At 39.4% G+C, this 15781-nt stretch overlaps 1 protein-coding gene across 4 annotated transcripts in view; it reads right to left on the bottom strand.

The window, feature by feature from the left end:
* The window catches only part of DDX46 (DEAD-box helicase 46), a 36422-nt gene that overhangs the window by 15554 nt on the left and 5087 nt on the right, over positions 1–15781 (bottom strand). For all 4 annotated transcript variants that reach the window (XM_081185491.1, XM_081185493.1, XM_081185492.1 and 1 more), the window contains exons 5-15: positions 11695–11791; positions 11012–11177; positions 9781–9938; positions 9495–9608; positions 7833–7998; positions 7220–7340; positions 6525–6700; positions 5583–5704; positions 4398–4476; positions 1980–2062; positions 502–666 (exon numbers count right to left, since the gene is read on the bottom strand). In XM_081185491.1, coding sequence (XP_081041617.1) covers positions 502–666; positions 1980–2062; positions 4398–4476; positions 5583–5704; positions 6525–6700; positions 7220–7340; positions 7833–7998; positions 9495–9608; positions 9781–9938; positions 11012–11177; positions 11695–11791 — 1447 coding nt within the window. The remainder of the gene's footprint in view (positions 1–501; positions 667–1979; positions 2063–4397; positions 4477–5582; positions 5705–6524; positions 6701–7219; positions 7341–7832; positions 7999–9494; positions 9609–9780; positions 9939–11011; positions 11178–11694; positions 11792–15781) is intronic.

Here is a 15781-nt window from a genome sequence, read left to right on the forward strand (position 1 = left end):
TTTTGCAAGAAAAACTACAGCTGCATCTAAGCAAGTGGGCCAAGGCTCTTCTCTTCTCTTGCTTTTGGGAGTTGGGGAGTCACCCTGCTTTGAAAGAAGTACAAGAAAGAGCTGTGCTGCTAGGATTTAAAGAGCTGGTCAGAATCATGCAAAGGAAGCCACCATTAAATATAAGCTTCCTGGCACAACAGCTCATAGACTGTGCATACAAATAATAACCTTGGCGGAAAGAAAAATAAATATCCTTGGTATAAGGAAAAATAAATTTCACTACTGTAAGATATTTTTGTCAGTCTCGCCAAAGCCATGTAAGACAAGGATAAACATAATCACTATCCCCTACTTTGTAAAGTGAATGTATTTTAGAAGTCTGTTTTTTTAAAATAATCCAGAGCTGAAGCCATCTTGGATGTATAGTTTTGTATGTACAACTGAGTTTTGAGCAGTTTGTTGCAAACAAACAGATATATTCCTGAAAGCATATATATTCCTAAAACTTACCACTTTTTGTTCCACATCGGAACAGACGACACTTCTACCACCAACTTGGACTTCTATTGGCTTGCTTAATATTCGACGAGCTAAAGCCTCCATGGCTCTAGGGAAGGTAGCAGAGAACATAACAGTCTGGCGATCAGGTCTCACATTGTCTACAATGCGCATAACCTAGAGCAAATTCAAAGGGAAGGTTAACACCACAATTCTCCAAATCAAATTACCGTATTTTTCGCTCTATAACACGCACCCGACCATAACACGCACGTAGTTTTTAGAGGAAAATCTGTAGGCATGCCACCCGTAGGCATTCCCTCCATAACACGCACAGACATTTCCCCTTACTTTCTAGGAGGAAAAAAGTGAGTGTTATGGTGCAAAAAATACGGTACTTGCATCTTAGCTCATGCAATACAATGCAAAACCTTACATAGACAGTTCTGGGAAACATTTTAGTAACCAAACGTTTTTGCAAAAGCCTATGGAACATAGCAGGCATAGGCAAACTCAGCCCTCCAGATGTTTTGGAACTACAACTCCCATGATCACTAGCTAACAGGATCAATGGTCAGAGATGATGGGAATTGTAGTCCCAAAACATCTGGAGGGCCGAGATTGCCTATGCCTGGTTTACCCCAACACTTTACAGTGGTTGTACAAATACTCAAATAGCAATATGCTCTCAGTGCTTTTTCATTTAGTGAAAGAAAATCGTAATTGGAAAGCAAGTGAACATTGGGGACATTGTTTACTGTTGGGCATGGGACAATCTCCTATAAGGATTATTTTTGCAGGTCTACTTCTGTACAAATTCTGCAACAAAAAGTGCAGAACAACCCTCCTGCATTCTACAGGAAAGAAACTTCAGTGTCTACAATAGTGGTGGCTAATCTTTCTGATAAGTTTGCCACAAGCATAAGCCTTCTAGAGTTTCTTAAATACATCCCTTTTGTTGTTGCCTGATGCTATTTTGAATATAGTCTACTGAACTGGGGAGCAGGCAGCACTAAAGGGCTAAGTATGTGCCAGCCAAGCCTGTGAACTTTCCAGGCACCCATTTCAGATTAATCACATATGTTCTAAACAATGGATGGAAGAACTATTTTTGTCCTGGGAGCTGCAATCACTTTTAGGCATCTTTCAGAGGCCACGTGGGCAAGGGTTGAGGCAAGAATGGGCAGAACAAATATTAATTTTGCTTTGTACAGCAAGCTAGTTTCTACACCTGTTTAAACATCCCTCTCTATCTTCCATCCAGCCAAGCAAGTAGCATTATTAGTGTTCAAGGACCAATTGACACTAGGCAAAACACTCAAGGATGGTGCAAAGCAGGGCCAGGATGTGGTTTAGGGAGAGTCCCAAGGAGCAGATAGAAAGACCTGGAGGGTTGCAATACGGCCCAAGGTCTGAACTAAAAAGACACACATAACTTCTTCCAACTCTACAATACAATTATTCTAAGTCTGGTAGTTTCCCATTCTCACCTGAGGCTCAAAGCCCATATCAAACATTCTATCAGCTTCATCAAGGACAACGTATGTCACTCTCCGAAGATTTGTCACTCGACCTATGAAAAGGCGAGAGAAAAATAAAGAGAAACAAGAATAAATCTAAAGGCCGTTTTTTCTTCAACAGCAAATGTAAATAAAATGGTACACATTCTGACTACTGGCTAAACAAACATTAAATGTTATATTTATTTTAGAAAAGCAGTTTGCTAAATGCCTTATCTCTTGCTCCATTGACATTTTGGCAATTGTGTACTGATGCACAAGGCCCATTATTTTGTCAAACTCCTCTCTTGCATACCAGTACAGGGCCAGAAGAACCTGTAAAATTCAGAAAACAGCCCTCACCAAAACACATCATAAAACTAAGACTGAGGTGAAGCAACGAGCCACATCAGCCACTATCTGTGAGCGCCACCTAGAAAAAAACATATTAGAGATTACAGCGCATGTGTGGAAGGCAAAGTTCAAGAGCTAACTGAAGAAGCCCCACAAAAGCCTCTACATAGATTATTATTTGAAATATTTATGATGGGTGAAAGTAACCACAAAGAAGACAAGAGTTTTGTCACTGTTTTCGTCAGAAGCAGCACCTCTCACACTGATTTGAAGATAAGGAGAATCATCTAGACAGCAGCTAACAGCAAGAATTGTATAAGCCACATTTCCCATACCTTCAGACACACCTTAACACTTATAATTCAGTCTTTAAAAAGCTACCCCAATTGTAGTGGCAAATGGGCCTATGCATAGTATGTCTTTTGTCTTATTTTACGGTCTAAACTCAAAGAGTTTGTCTTTAAAAATAAATCACAACAGATTCTTTCAGAAGTGCCAATACAAAAGGCACTTAAATCTAAACTTAAAGGTTGTACACAGTAGCAATTCTACATTATATCATTGAACTGAAGAACCCCCATATGTAAGTAGAACACACTTCCCTACACACACTGCAAATGCAATTTGTGGGTTCCCCCCTCCATCAGCAGCAACATCTAAAGCCCTCCCCCCACCACTCTAGGGGGTCATGAATCAGTGTGAAGCACAGGGTGTGGATGAAAAAATAAGGGGTGGGGGTCAGAAGAACACATACACACCCTGCATTTGTGATAGTGCTTTCCACTTGGGATTTTAGGATCTAATCTCATGTGATTTGGAATTACACAGGAGCAGATTGAGTTTTAACAACAAAACCCTTGAACGCTTAAAACTAGGGAAGAATTGAAATGTCTAAAACCCACAGGTATTGCTGCTTCTATATGCTGTAAAGGGAATGGGTAAGGCAGGAAAAACCCTACCCAACCTCCTCTGAACATGGGAAGAGCAGAAACCTGACATGAAGTTTGGGGTACATTAAAATCTAAGAAAGCATGGAGCTTTCTCCACAGCATAGGGGTTATGCACTCCACCACAAGCTCCCTTTAATTCTGCAGATCCCTAGGTTACTTCCACCCCAATCATCAATTACGATCTGAATTTCTCAACTACTTATTTGGATGCTGGACTGAGTTACACACAAGGGGAGGAACACACAATTTAGCTATTTTGAAGCAAGGATATTGCTTTAAAGAAAAGGAAGAGGAAAAGCTGTTTTAATGTGGCTTTTAAGGTAGCTAATTTAAAGCGGATAAAAGGTAAATCTCCTTCTTCAGGACTAAATACATATGTTATTATCCCATTTTAATTGGCAGAATTTTCATTATTTATTCAGCTCCTAAAAGTATACATTGCTTGGGAACTGCAATGATGTACCTACCTTTGATGGCTTAAGTCTTGGAAGCCCAGTTCTATAATTCTTGAAGGAACTTTTCCCACAGAAGTCAAATGTCAACAGTTTAGTAGAGGTTTTGAAGTACAATATTTAAGCAAATCAAACATTATTTGACAAGCATGCAATACGGAAATAAAAAGCATTTTAAAGCTGCAATATCTCTGTTTAGTATATTGATTTGTACTAAGAAGGAAAACTTATGATATATGAGAGAAATTTCATGTTTTTGTTGAAAAAGAATTGTGGATTTACTTCAATTTAGAAATGTGCAGCTATATTTCCTTCAACTAAAGTTAATTACTATGTTGCATTAATGTCAACAAGCATCAGACAGGCAGCATAACTTCAAATTAAAAAACAATAATCCTAAGTAAGCCAATTTTGAAGTTGAGATATAAATCTAAAATGCATGTACTTGTTCTAAGAAATTCTTAAGAGTTACTGTCCTTCACTTATAAGACCCACATCTAAAAGTTATTGGAAAGAACCATTTTTATGACTATGTTCACGATATCTGATATCACAGCTTCAAGAAATACATAACTTCCAGAATTCCATTTATGAATAAAATGTTCCATTTATTTATCATTAAAGAAAATCATTAAATGAAAGTCTCTTCTTACCATTGTTAGCTGCTAACATGTCAATCATGCGGCCAGGTGTGCAAACGATTATTTCAGCACCCCTTTTCAGTTCAGCAATCTGGTAATAAAATAAGTTGAGGAAAATTATAACACTTATGGTATTATCAGCAATCCTTAAGCAATTATTCTACTCATCAGTGATTCAGTACCAATTCCCTCAGCTGTAAACATTAAAGGTTGGGGGTACTATTCCCCTGCAACATCTGATTAGCTCATTTTTTGTCAGTTAAAACAAATCAAAACATAGTAAGATGCTTGCAAACACCTTACTTACTATGGTGTCCCACAAAGATTAATCTGCAGTTGGCTAGCTCAGGGCGGCCTTTTGTTTGTAGAAGGCAAAGTCTGCATCCAACCTATTGTAATTTAAATTACCTTGGGTGGTATCCAGCTTTTACTGTAGACCCAGTGAAATTAATGGAGCTAACTTAGCCATGTTGATTAATTTCAATGGGTCTATTCCAAATAAAACTTAGCTGAATACTGCGCTCTTGTTTTGTGGCAGAGTTTAGACTCACTACATTCCATTTCTTGTGAATTACTAAGTGTGGGATGTCTCAAATATGCAACTGGGAAACTCCCAATTACTATCTGAATTGTGAAAGCAACTCTGCAGTCAAAACAACAGCTGTGGGTTCAACAACAAAACTGAAAGTTCATAAAATTTTACCAGAATAGGAACATATTCATTTTCATAGATCTGTAGAGTTGGAAGAGACTACATGGGTCATCTAGTCCAACCCCTTGCAAGCAATGCAAGAATCTTTTGCCCAATCTTTTGCTTGAAACCATGACCCAGAGATTAAGAGTCTCATGTTCTACCTACTGAGCTACTAAGATGGTGATTTTGCTGAATCCTTCAGCAAAAAGCCCCCTTTGCTAATGTATGCATCAGAGAAAAAATAGGAACCCCCCCCAATGGGTGTCCTGTCCCTCTTAGGGTGGGTGTAGTGTGGAATAGCCATGGAAGGCTGTTGCAAGAGGAGAGCCCAGCTCATGCCTCTCTGGATCCAAAATAGTAACCTTCGCATTCTCTCTAAATTAAACAACTGTTACAGAGAAGCTACTTGAAACCTAAAAAAGAAAAAGGATTCCAAACAAATTCTGCAGCGATAGCAACACAAATCAAGATGCTATGAATAGAGAGACAAGATTTATATGTACCTGTTCACTTATTCCTGTTCCTCCATATACACATACAACTCTAACCCCAAGTGTCTTTGAGAACTTCTTACACTCCTTTGTAATCTGTAAAGCCAGCTCTCGCGTGGGAGTCATAATAACAGCTGAAAAGAACAAAGCAGTGTAATTACAAAAATCCTGACTCTTTACTCATAAACAAATCTCACCATTTTCAGCACCTTACTTCCAACACATGCTTAAAAAGTAATGAGATTTCCTTCCACAAAAGAAATCCAATTTCTAGAATGACACAATTTTCTTTTGTGAGAGAAATCTAATATGTCATAGTAATAGGTATCTTATAGATGTATAGGATTTTATGTACAATGTAAAAGTGTGTAAAGAAACAAGGTAAATATGAATTTCATCCAATTTCTTCCCATTAAGCCAAGAACTTGCTTTTTTTAGATAACAAATTGGCAAAGCTCTAGCTTGGTGGCTTACAGGCACATTCAGACAACCATCCTTTGCATTTTGTTTCAGTTTTGTTCCTCATTTTGCTGCACAATTCCTGCTGTGCTCCATTCTCCTTTGAACTGCAACCTGGTGCTTTTCCTTAGTAAATCCTGAAGTTGCTTAGTAGCACCCAGTACCTCAATATATATGAGGCAGTGTTTGGGAAGAAAGATTGGGGAGGGAAGGAAACTTGAGGATGGCTCCATAAACTAATCCACACATGCTCTGCTAGAAGAAATTAACATTTAAGATACACCTGCAACACAGAAGCAAAGCATATCCTGTATTGTCTTCCCCTCCGCCTGGCAAGGAGAACAGCTACCAAATTTAATAGTGACATTATAACTATATAGCACAAGCAGGCATTTCCTTTCATAGTTCACTTCCAGTTCATGGTTGATCCATTAAATTAATTATTAACCTGCACACAAACAGCAAGGCATTAAAAAGAATGTCGCCATCATGTACCTATTGGACCCTCTCCTTCCTCTAGTGGTCTCTGATCCATGATGTGCCTGAACATGGGCAACAGAAAAGCAATAGTCTTTCCACTTCCTGTTTTAGCAATGCCAATCAAATCACGTCCACCCATAATTGCAGGTATAGCCTGGGCTTGGATAGGGGTGGGCTTCTCATAGCCATGCCTTAAAGGAAATCAAAGATTGTATGTTAAGAACCTGAACATTCGATTAAGCACATTTTTTAAAAAAAATTACAGAGTCAAAATTATTAATTGAAATTAAAATACATCACAACAAAAAAATGATTAGTGAACAAGTGACACTAAATAATTAAGTTACCTGTAGCTGCTAAATAATTAAGTTACCTGTAGCTACCCTGAAATCTTGAATTTGCATGGCTTTGTTAGATAATTTCTTTTACACAGACCCACATGGTAACTGTGTGCTGCAAACAAATAACTACCAAACTTTTAGAAGACATCTGAAGGCAGCCCTGTTTAGGGGAGCTTTTAATGTTTAATAGGTTATTGTATTTTAGTGTTTTGTTGGAAGCCGCCCAGAGAAATTATTATTATTATTATTATTATTATTATTATTATTATTATTATTATTATTAACAGCACAAGTCAGAAAGCAAAGACACAAGGAGAATTCATATACACTTCAAGACATGCATGCTTCATTTTGCTGTTGTTCACTTACTTTTTCATGGAATTCAGGATTTTCATAGAAATACCACACTGTACCCAGGTTTTAATTGGCTTAGGACATCCTTTACCCTTGACTATAATTCCTTCCATTTCCAGCCTATATGCATTCACCTCTGAAACACAATCCAGATTAGCATACTGATTAACTTATCCACATAAATCAATGCCCTCTTGTAAGATATTCTCTGTACATGTGATATTATTGACCTCTGCAGCAATGTTTTTGATAAAGCATATTGAGATTTTCAATAAGCTTTCTATGTTGTAAGCATGACTACAAAACACAGTAAGCCCACAACTTATGCGTAATTAACTTGTGTACATTCAGCTTTAAGCTCTTGGAGAAAACAAAAAAAATTAAAAAGGGATAGGAAGCGTGTGGGTGTTCAGGAGAAATGAATTTGGCAATCCCACCAACATTGTACCCAATGCATTTAGACTATATACAAAATTGGCTTTAGTGCAATCCCCAGAATGTAGCCCCCATGTAAGCGTGAATGCTTACTGTATGCCAGTTGTCTCCCAACCTATTTTTATCCATGGTCATCTGAAATGCAACAGCTCTGAAACTAGAGTTACTACTCTACTTTGACGATTGTTATTACCTTCCTGAGTCATCTTAGCCAGCTCTGGGACTTCAACATAGAAGTTTTTCCTGTAGGGCTCATATTCAATCTTCCCATGATCCACTGGTTCCAGCAATTTCCTATGTTTGGTCTGGTACCCTGTCAGTGCAGTCTGGAGATCTACTTCCTCCTCTTCAGAAGAATACTGTTGAGTTATAAAATAAAAAAGCCAAACATTCAGGCAAAGTAATATTCAGGCAAAATCTGCTTTCTGCAGAGCATGTTTACCTTACCTTGCTAACTGAAAGTTATACTAAGAGCAGACGAGGGCTGGGCAATAACTGCTTTCCAATATAGCGATACATCACCAGCTAAACATCATGGTACAGTGGTACCTCTGGTTAAGTACTTAATTTGTTCTGGAGGTCCGTTCTTAACCTGAAACTGTTCTTAACCTGAAGCACCACTTTAGCTAATGGGTCCTCCCTCTGCTGCCATGCTGCCACCACACGATTTCTGTTCTCATCCTGAAGCAAAGTTCTTAACCCGAGGTACTATTTCTGGGTTAGCGGAGTCTGTAACCTGAAGCATCTGTAACCTGAAGTGTATGTAACCCGAGGTAACACTGTATATCACAATATCTGATATCTGAAATAAGGAAGGAAATATGCAGAGGCGAACAGGACAATGTCCTAGCAACTGCTACTACTTACAGGTCTAAAACTGATAAATGATGATATTATCAATCACCTCATGGCCACTTTCAGCAGCAGGAAAGCCAAAATTCATCCAAATGAGACTTTTGGTCTGGGACTTGGCCAATGGTGGTACTCAGGACAATCCAAAGTATGGTGATGAGTCATAGTGAATGGAAATAATCTGGGACTCCTAGACTGCCAGCAGGCCTGCTAGATGGCAGAGGCAGCAGCAGCAGCAGCAGCCTGGCAGTGGCAAAATCAACAAGGGGGGGGAGGGGCAGTAGCCACGGCAGCCTGGCAGCAGTGGCACAATAATCAGAAGGCTGAGAAGCCTTGTCATGGCAGTGGACAGCAGCGGCAGCAGCCTGCACGGCCTTGTTGTGGTGGCGTCAGTAGTGGTGGCCTTCAAGGCCTTGCCACAGTAGTAAAAGTGGCAATGGACTGCAAGCCTTTCTCATGGCGGAGGCGGCAGTAGCCACCTGTAAGGCCTTGTAGTGGTGGCAGGAGAGCTAGCAGAAGCAGAGGTGGCTGCAAGGCCTTGCTGAGGCAGGCTGACACAGCTTCTACCACCACCTCCCACTACCGCCAGGAGGATTTGCAGGCTGCCGCCACTTCTTTCCACCATGCAAGCCCCACTGCTTATGTCACCATGAGGCCTCATAGGCTGCCACTACTATTGCTGCCCTCTTCTGTTGCCACGATAAGGCCTCGCAAGCTGCTTATCCTAATCCTTCTCACTTCTAATTATTATCAGTGACTCTGCAGTTCTGAAAGTATAAATCTCAAAAGGAAGGTATTAAGTATAGGCAAATGCCATTATATTTCACAATGCCTATTACAACTCTTCATTTTTTCTGTGGGAAATATACAATTTTGCATATAGATTGGTGAACATCACTAAACTGGGTTACATACATGGTTAAAACAAACTGTTTTATAAAATCTATAAACTTGATAGGGGATTTCATATGGCAAAATAAACAATTTGGCATGCTGTAATTACCTCCATTGCATCTTGGTCATTCACCATAAGTTCTCCTTTCTTCTTTTCTGTTTCTGGAGATGCTTTTTTGGTTTTCACCACTGTTACTACTTTAGTAACTGTTGGCCCAGATTTCTTTAAAAAGAAAAGGTCATAAACATTAGAAATTTTACAAGCCATCCTACTAGCAAACTCTATATACTAGTTTTGATTTCATATATTTCAGATTTAATACACAAAAAACTATTTTAAGACCTGTACATCATCATCATCATCATTATTATTATTATTATTATTATTAATTTACCTTTTCACTTCCACCTCCACCTCCACCTTTAACACTTCTCATATTGAACTTCTTAACCTCTTCTTTCACTTCTTCCATATATGCATCTAATGGATCAAGTTCTTCATCTTCAATCTCATTACCTTCCTTTTCCCCTTCTGCAGTTTCTTCATCATCATCTAATGCGAAAAGAGATTTTAGTAGTATTTAATACCATTTTGGGATACAAGTAGTTTGTACAATTACAATTCATGCTTTTATAAACAAATGAATCAAATTGTTTCTTCTTGCCAAACAACTTGGAAAACTCTTAACACTTGCATGCATCCATTTATCATCATCGTATTTGTATACTGCATTCATCCAAAGATCACGGGGCGGTTCACAACATAAAAATAGAAAATGAGAACACAAATACATAATAAAATAAAAACAAATTCCCTCCCACAAACACGTTTAAGAGGCCATAGAATATTTAATCAGGCAAAGGCCTGCTTATAGAGAAACATTTACACCTCGTACCTAAAAATATGCAATGAGGGCACCAGGCAAGCTGCCCTTGGGACAGCATTCCACAAACAGGGAGCCACCACAAAAAGGCCCCCATGGAGGGGGCACACAAAGGACCTCAGATGATGATCACAGGGTCTGGGTCAGTTCATACAGGCTCAGAAGCTTAACATGGGCCCAACCCAATGGCCCGGTTTGCACATCACTGTAAACCAAAGAATGATTTATCATGACAATGCAAAAATGCTGGTTCCCAACAAGGAGCTTGCACCTATTTTGCTCCTCCCCAGGATGGGATGGCAGCTAAGCCAAGGTTTGGCTTAGTGTGTTGTCCGAATATGGGATTGTGGCTAATGTCTCTCCTACCCAACCAGGACCCGTAACTGCAAACCTTGGCTACATATCATAGTTCAGGAGAGACCTTAACCATGATCCTGGGTTCAGACAACACACTGAACCAAACCTTGACTTAGCTGCTACATAGCAGCAAAGTCTGGGAAGGAGTAAAGCGGGTGTTATTTCCTCCTCAGGAGTTTGCATATTTGCATACTATCAGCCATGGTTTGGGCTTAGCATGACATGCAAATGAAGCCTATATCTTCCCCTCTCCCTTAACCACTTTGAAAGCAAAAAAGTAAAGTACATATGACATTGTACAGCACGTGATCTTCCACATCTGCACATGTTCAACAGCAACAAAAAGGCTTCCCTCCCCACAGTTAGTTACATAAGAAGTTAATACCATCATCATCTTCTAAGCTCCATTTTTTCCCCTGCTTCATTTCTTCAATTTCTTTCTTTAGTTCTCCTATATTTTCCATAGCTTTTTTTCGCTGTTCTTCTCTCCATTTCTCTACTCTTTCTTTTCGCTTCCTCATTTCCTCTTCTAGTTTGTTCTGATCAAAATTCTGAGGGAGAAAAAGCAACCGTATGCAGTTACTGATCACTGACATGAACTGTTTTTCCAAAAGGAGATGAAAGACATTGCCAGTCACATCCAACATAAAATCTTGGGAAACTCATGTGTAACAATACAAGTTCACTCTCTTGGAGAATTAAGTACTGTCATTCTGTGCCTTGGACAGCTACTGTGTTTCATTCACTAATGAAGCAAAACATAAGTAGCAGAACATAGGAAAAAGCAAGCAGGTTCCAGCTGCACGGCTGTAATTACAAGAGACTGTTGTTACAGCAGCAGTAAGTAAATGCCCACAGTCACAACACAAATGTAGCTTATGTTCTACTTGTTAGAAGTCCTCTATTGAGCCACTACATTCTGTCCAGAAGGATGATTTAGAACAGATGTTTGTGCTACATGCAGAGAAACAAGACTTTATACAGCATTAGAAACACTATCAAGTGCATAAACTACAGTATTGTGCCTATTATTGAATAATGAAACTTTACAATAGTTACTATACATACATTTACATCTTGACCCTTTTCTTCTTCTTTGTCCTCTTTCTCTTTTTTCTTTTCTTTGTTAACTTCCACACCTTCTACTTTTTCTTTAGATCGTGATCTGAAAGACAGTATCAAGAGTTGCATATGACTGATGGTGAATGCCAGCTTCCCTTAAGAAGTTTTAGGTGTAGTGAAGGAAACAAAAATGGTATTGCACATAAGTAATAATAAACTATGGTAAATTATTATTTAACACTGGAATCCCCAACATGGCACCCACAGACACAGTCTTTGCACCTGTCAAGGCCCCCTGCCTCTCTCAATTTTTGCTGGGTGTGAGCTGCCTGCTTCTTTCGTGTGCATTCTGTTTGTTTTGTCAAATGTGCAGGTGCTTTGCCTTTTTTGAGAGGGGGGTTCTGAGCACTGCTGGTTTTTCTTACATGAAGTGGGATATTTTGTGCTGAAAGTAATAGTTTTACTTTCCTAAATGTGCTCCGAAACGCAAAAGGTTTGGGAATAATGTTATTGCACTCGCAGAATGACTTCCATTCACACAACAGAAATTCCCATCCCTCTCTTTTCCCAGATTAGGAGAAGATTAGGAGATTTGCACTGTAGAATCCTAAGAGCAGATTTGGAGGGGCACACAGGGGGAAGAGAGGGAGAAGTTCCATTGAACAAGTAGAATTTGTTCAATAAGCATGCTAATTTGATGGATACAAACCCGTTTATTAAAAAATAAGACTACCATGTTCAACAGGATTCACACCCAAGTAGGTGTGCAAAACATTACAACCATAAAATATAATCTAAAGCACCCTCCCCCAACCTTGAAATCCCATCTACCTTGATGGACTACAACCCCATCATCCCTAACTACTGTCATGCTGACTGGAGAGGATTACTTACTTATTTGGCGCATTTATTACCTGCCCTGCACCACAAGGTCACAGAACAGGCTACACAGCAAAAGGACAGTACAATATAAAATAATGACAGCTAAACTCAGTTCACCATAACCAGTATACAATCACAAACAACCAAACACTCCCAAAAGCTGTACTTTAGCATGCCTTCAAAATATATGTAGAGTTGCCATTGGCCACACATCTAAAAATAGGTATTTCCAAAATGTAGAAGCTTCCACTGAAAAGGCCCTACTGCATAGCACTACCCCACACACTGGTGCTTTTTAACTTGTTCAAAAGCAATCTAGAGTACAAGTATAAAGTGATGCATTTCACATATATGCTCCTGGGGTCTGAACTAGCAGTGACTGACCAGGAATGAGACCTTGGGGTTATAGTGGATAGTTCAATTAAGGTGTTGATCCAGTGTGTGGCAGCTGTAAAGATCATTAGGAAAGAAGCTGGAAATAAAACTACTGATATCATAGCAGCATTACACAAAGCTATGGTATGAAGACATTAGGAACACTGTGTACAGTTCTAGTGACCGCACATCAAAAAGAATACTTTAGAGTTGGATAAGGTTCAGAAAACGGCAACCAAAATGATCAAGAGGATGGAAAAACTCCCCTAAAAGGAAAAGTTGCAGTATTTGGATTTTTTTTTTAATTCAGAGAAATGGAAAGTAAGAGGCGGCATGACAGAAGTTTATAAAAGTATGCATATCAAGAAGAAAGTGGATAGACAAGCTTTTCTTTCTGTCTCATAACACCCAATGAAGCTGAATTTTGGAATATTCAAGACACAATAAAGAGTCTTCCTTACACAGTTCAACTATGGAATTTGCTTTCACAGGAAGGTGTAATGGCCACCAACTTGGATGATTCTGAAAGAAGCTCAGACAAATTCATGGAAGTGAAAAATAAAAACAACCATTGGCTACTAACCATGATGGCTCTGCTTTGCCTTCACAATTACAGGCAGTATGCTTTGGAATATCAGTTACTAGAAACCATAGGGAGGGAAGAGTGCTCTTGCACATGCCCTGCTTGTGGGCTTCCCATAGGCATATGGCTGCTACGGTGAGAGCAGGACACTGAACAAGATGGCCTGCTCCACCAGGCCCTTCTTATCCCCATGTGACTCAAGGGGCTTCAAAAGGAAAAGAAAACTGTCTGCATCGCTCTGTATTTGCCTCTTTAGATCCTGGCCTTAATCTCATCATGCACATAATTTCAGACATTGACAATTTATAGGCATATACCAAGTGTTAGGCTCCATTTTGATCTTTTCTTACTTTCTTTCTTTTTCTCTCTTTCTTTCTTTTTGAAAGCAAACACTTATTGAAAATTTAATTTCCAGAATACCTACGCGTAACTAATAGTCCCAGTGTTTATTTTACACCTCCTTGAAGGAAACAGCTTGTGCAAATCAACTAAAAATGAATGCTTGTTTCACTTAGTGATTTAGCACTTGCTTTGGAATTGTTAGTGTCCTCCAAGGAGTCACTGCTGGCTAAAATGAATGTTTTAAAACACACACCTTCCCTCAGAATCTGACAGACTTGGCTTCAATATGAAAGCCATTTATCATGTTTATTATGGATTTTTATTATTCCCACCTCTTCTCCCACAAAAAGGACAAATCCAATTCAAACATGTGCTAACCCTTGGCTATAAATGTAGAAATCATTTTGGTTGGTAAAATCTTATAAAGTTCTCTTTAGAGCCCACTGAAAGGTTTTAACAAAAACCATATGCTTATCTTAAACAACAGTTTATGTCACTGAACTTTCAAGACATTATCTTTGTGACTTTAGAATAAGGTTGATAAAGCTAGATGGATATATTTCTGAAATGGCTTACATATTTTTATTGTATACCTTGACCACATGCTTGCTTAATACTTTTCATTTAACACACCTGTTTTTAATTTTGAGAAAGCAGATCTGTAGAACAAAGAGGACTCCTTCAGGTTTTCTAAACGTAGTGATAGCAGCACAGAGGCCCCAAAGGAACAAGTTATAAAGAATGGTTTGATTTTCTAAGAGGCCAGAGAATCACCAATGCCATTTTCTTGCAGCCCAGCATACCAAAACAGCAGATAAACACAGTGCCCAGCAATGAGAGCACCAAGATCATTCACTAGGTGGAGCATGCACACAACTCTCTCTATAAAGAGCAGCTACTCAACAAACAACAGAACTAAACCTTTTCTTACATAGTATTATTTACAGAAAAATAAAAATAAAGGGCTCCCTATCATAACGGTTGGGGACGAGGGTGGTACTGTGGGTTAAATAACAGAGCCTAGGACTTGCCAATCATAAGGTCAGCGGTTCGAATCCCCGCGACAGGGTGAGCTCCCGTTACTCGGTCCCTGCTCTTCCCAACCTAGCAGATCGAAAGCACGTCAAAGTGCAAGTAGATAAATAGGTACCGCTCCGGCGGGAAGGTAAACGGCGTTTCCGTGCGCTGCTCTGGTTCGCCAGAAGCGACTTAGTCATGCTGCCACATGACCCGGAAGCTGTACGCCGGCTCCCTTGGCCAATAAAATGAGATGAGCGCTGCAACCCCAGAGTCGGCCAGGACTTAACCTAATGATCAGGGGTCCTTTATCTACCTAATGATCAGGGGTCCTTTATCTACCTTTATCATAATGGTACAGGTAACAACACCGGAGTACACAGATTAGAGTGTATGCAACACCAACCCCCTGTCAGGAAGGATGAAGGGAGGTTTTTGGATACAAGTTAAGAACCTCAACAAAAAGAAATGGTTCCCTCATTATGAAGCCAGATACAAAAAGTACTCTGCATTACATGTCCCTCACAATACTCAACATTTCCTGTTTTGTGTCTTTGCTGACTCTCTGCAATGCTGTGTACATGAACACTGCCCATACATGCTCTTCCATTTTTATTGGGATTGCTTTAAAAATGTGTGGATACAGCTTAGGAATTTGGGGGGGGGGAGAGGGAGAGAATACAGAACTGAAGTGTATGAGGTAAATAAAAGTTCTAAAAGGAGAAAGTCCACCAAAGTGGAACAGCAGGTCAAACCTAAGAAGTAGGCAAATGCAAAACATCTGTCCTGGATCTCAGCAAAATTTTAAGTTGTTATTATCATGATAGTTTCTGCTGCAATTATGCCAAGTTCAGATGAGACAAACATATGTTAAAAAATGTGGAGCTCTTCCTT

This window comes from Podarcis bocagei, assembly GCF_964188305.1.
Source record: "Podarcis bocagei genome assembly, chromosome: 2".
In the NCBI taxonomy this organism is placed as follows: domain Eukaryota; kingdom Metazoa; phylum Chordata; class Lepidosauria; order Squamata; family Lacertidae; genus Podarcis; species Podarcis bocagei.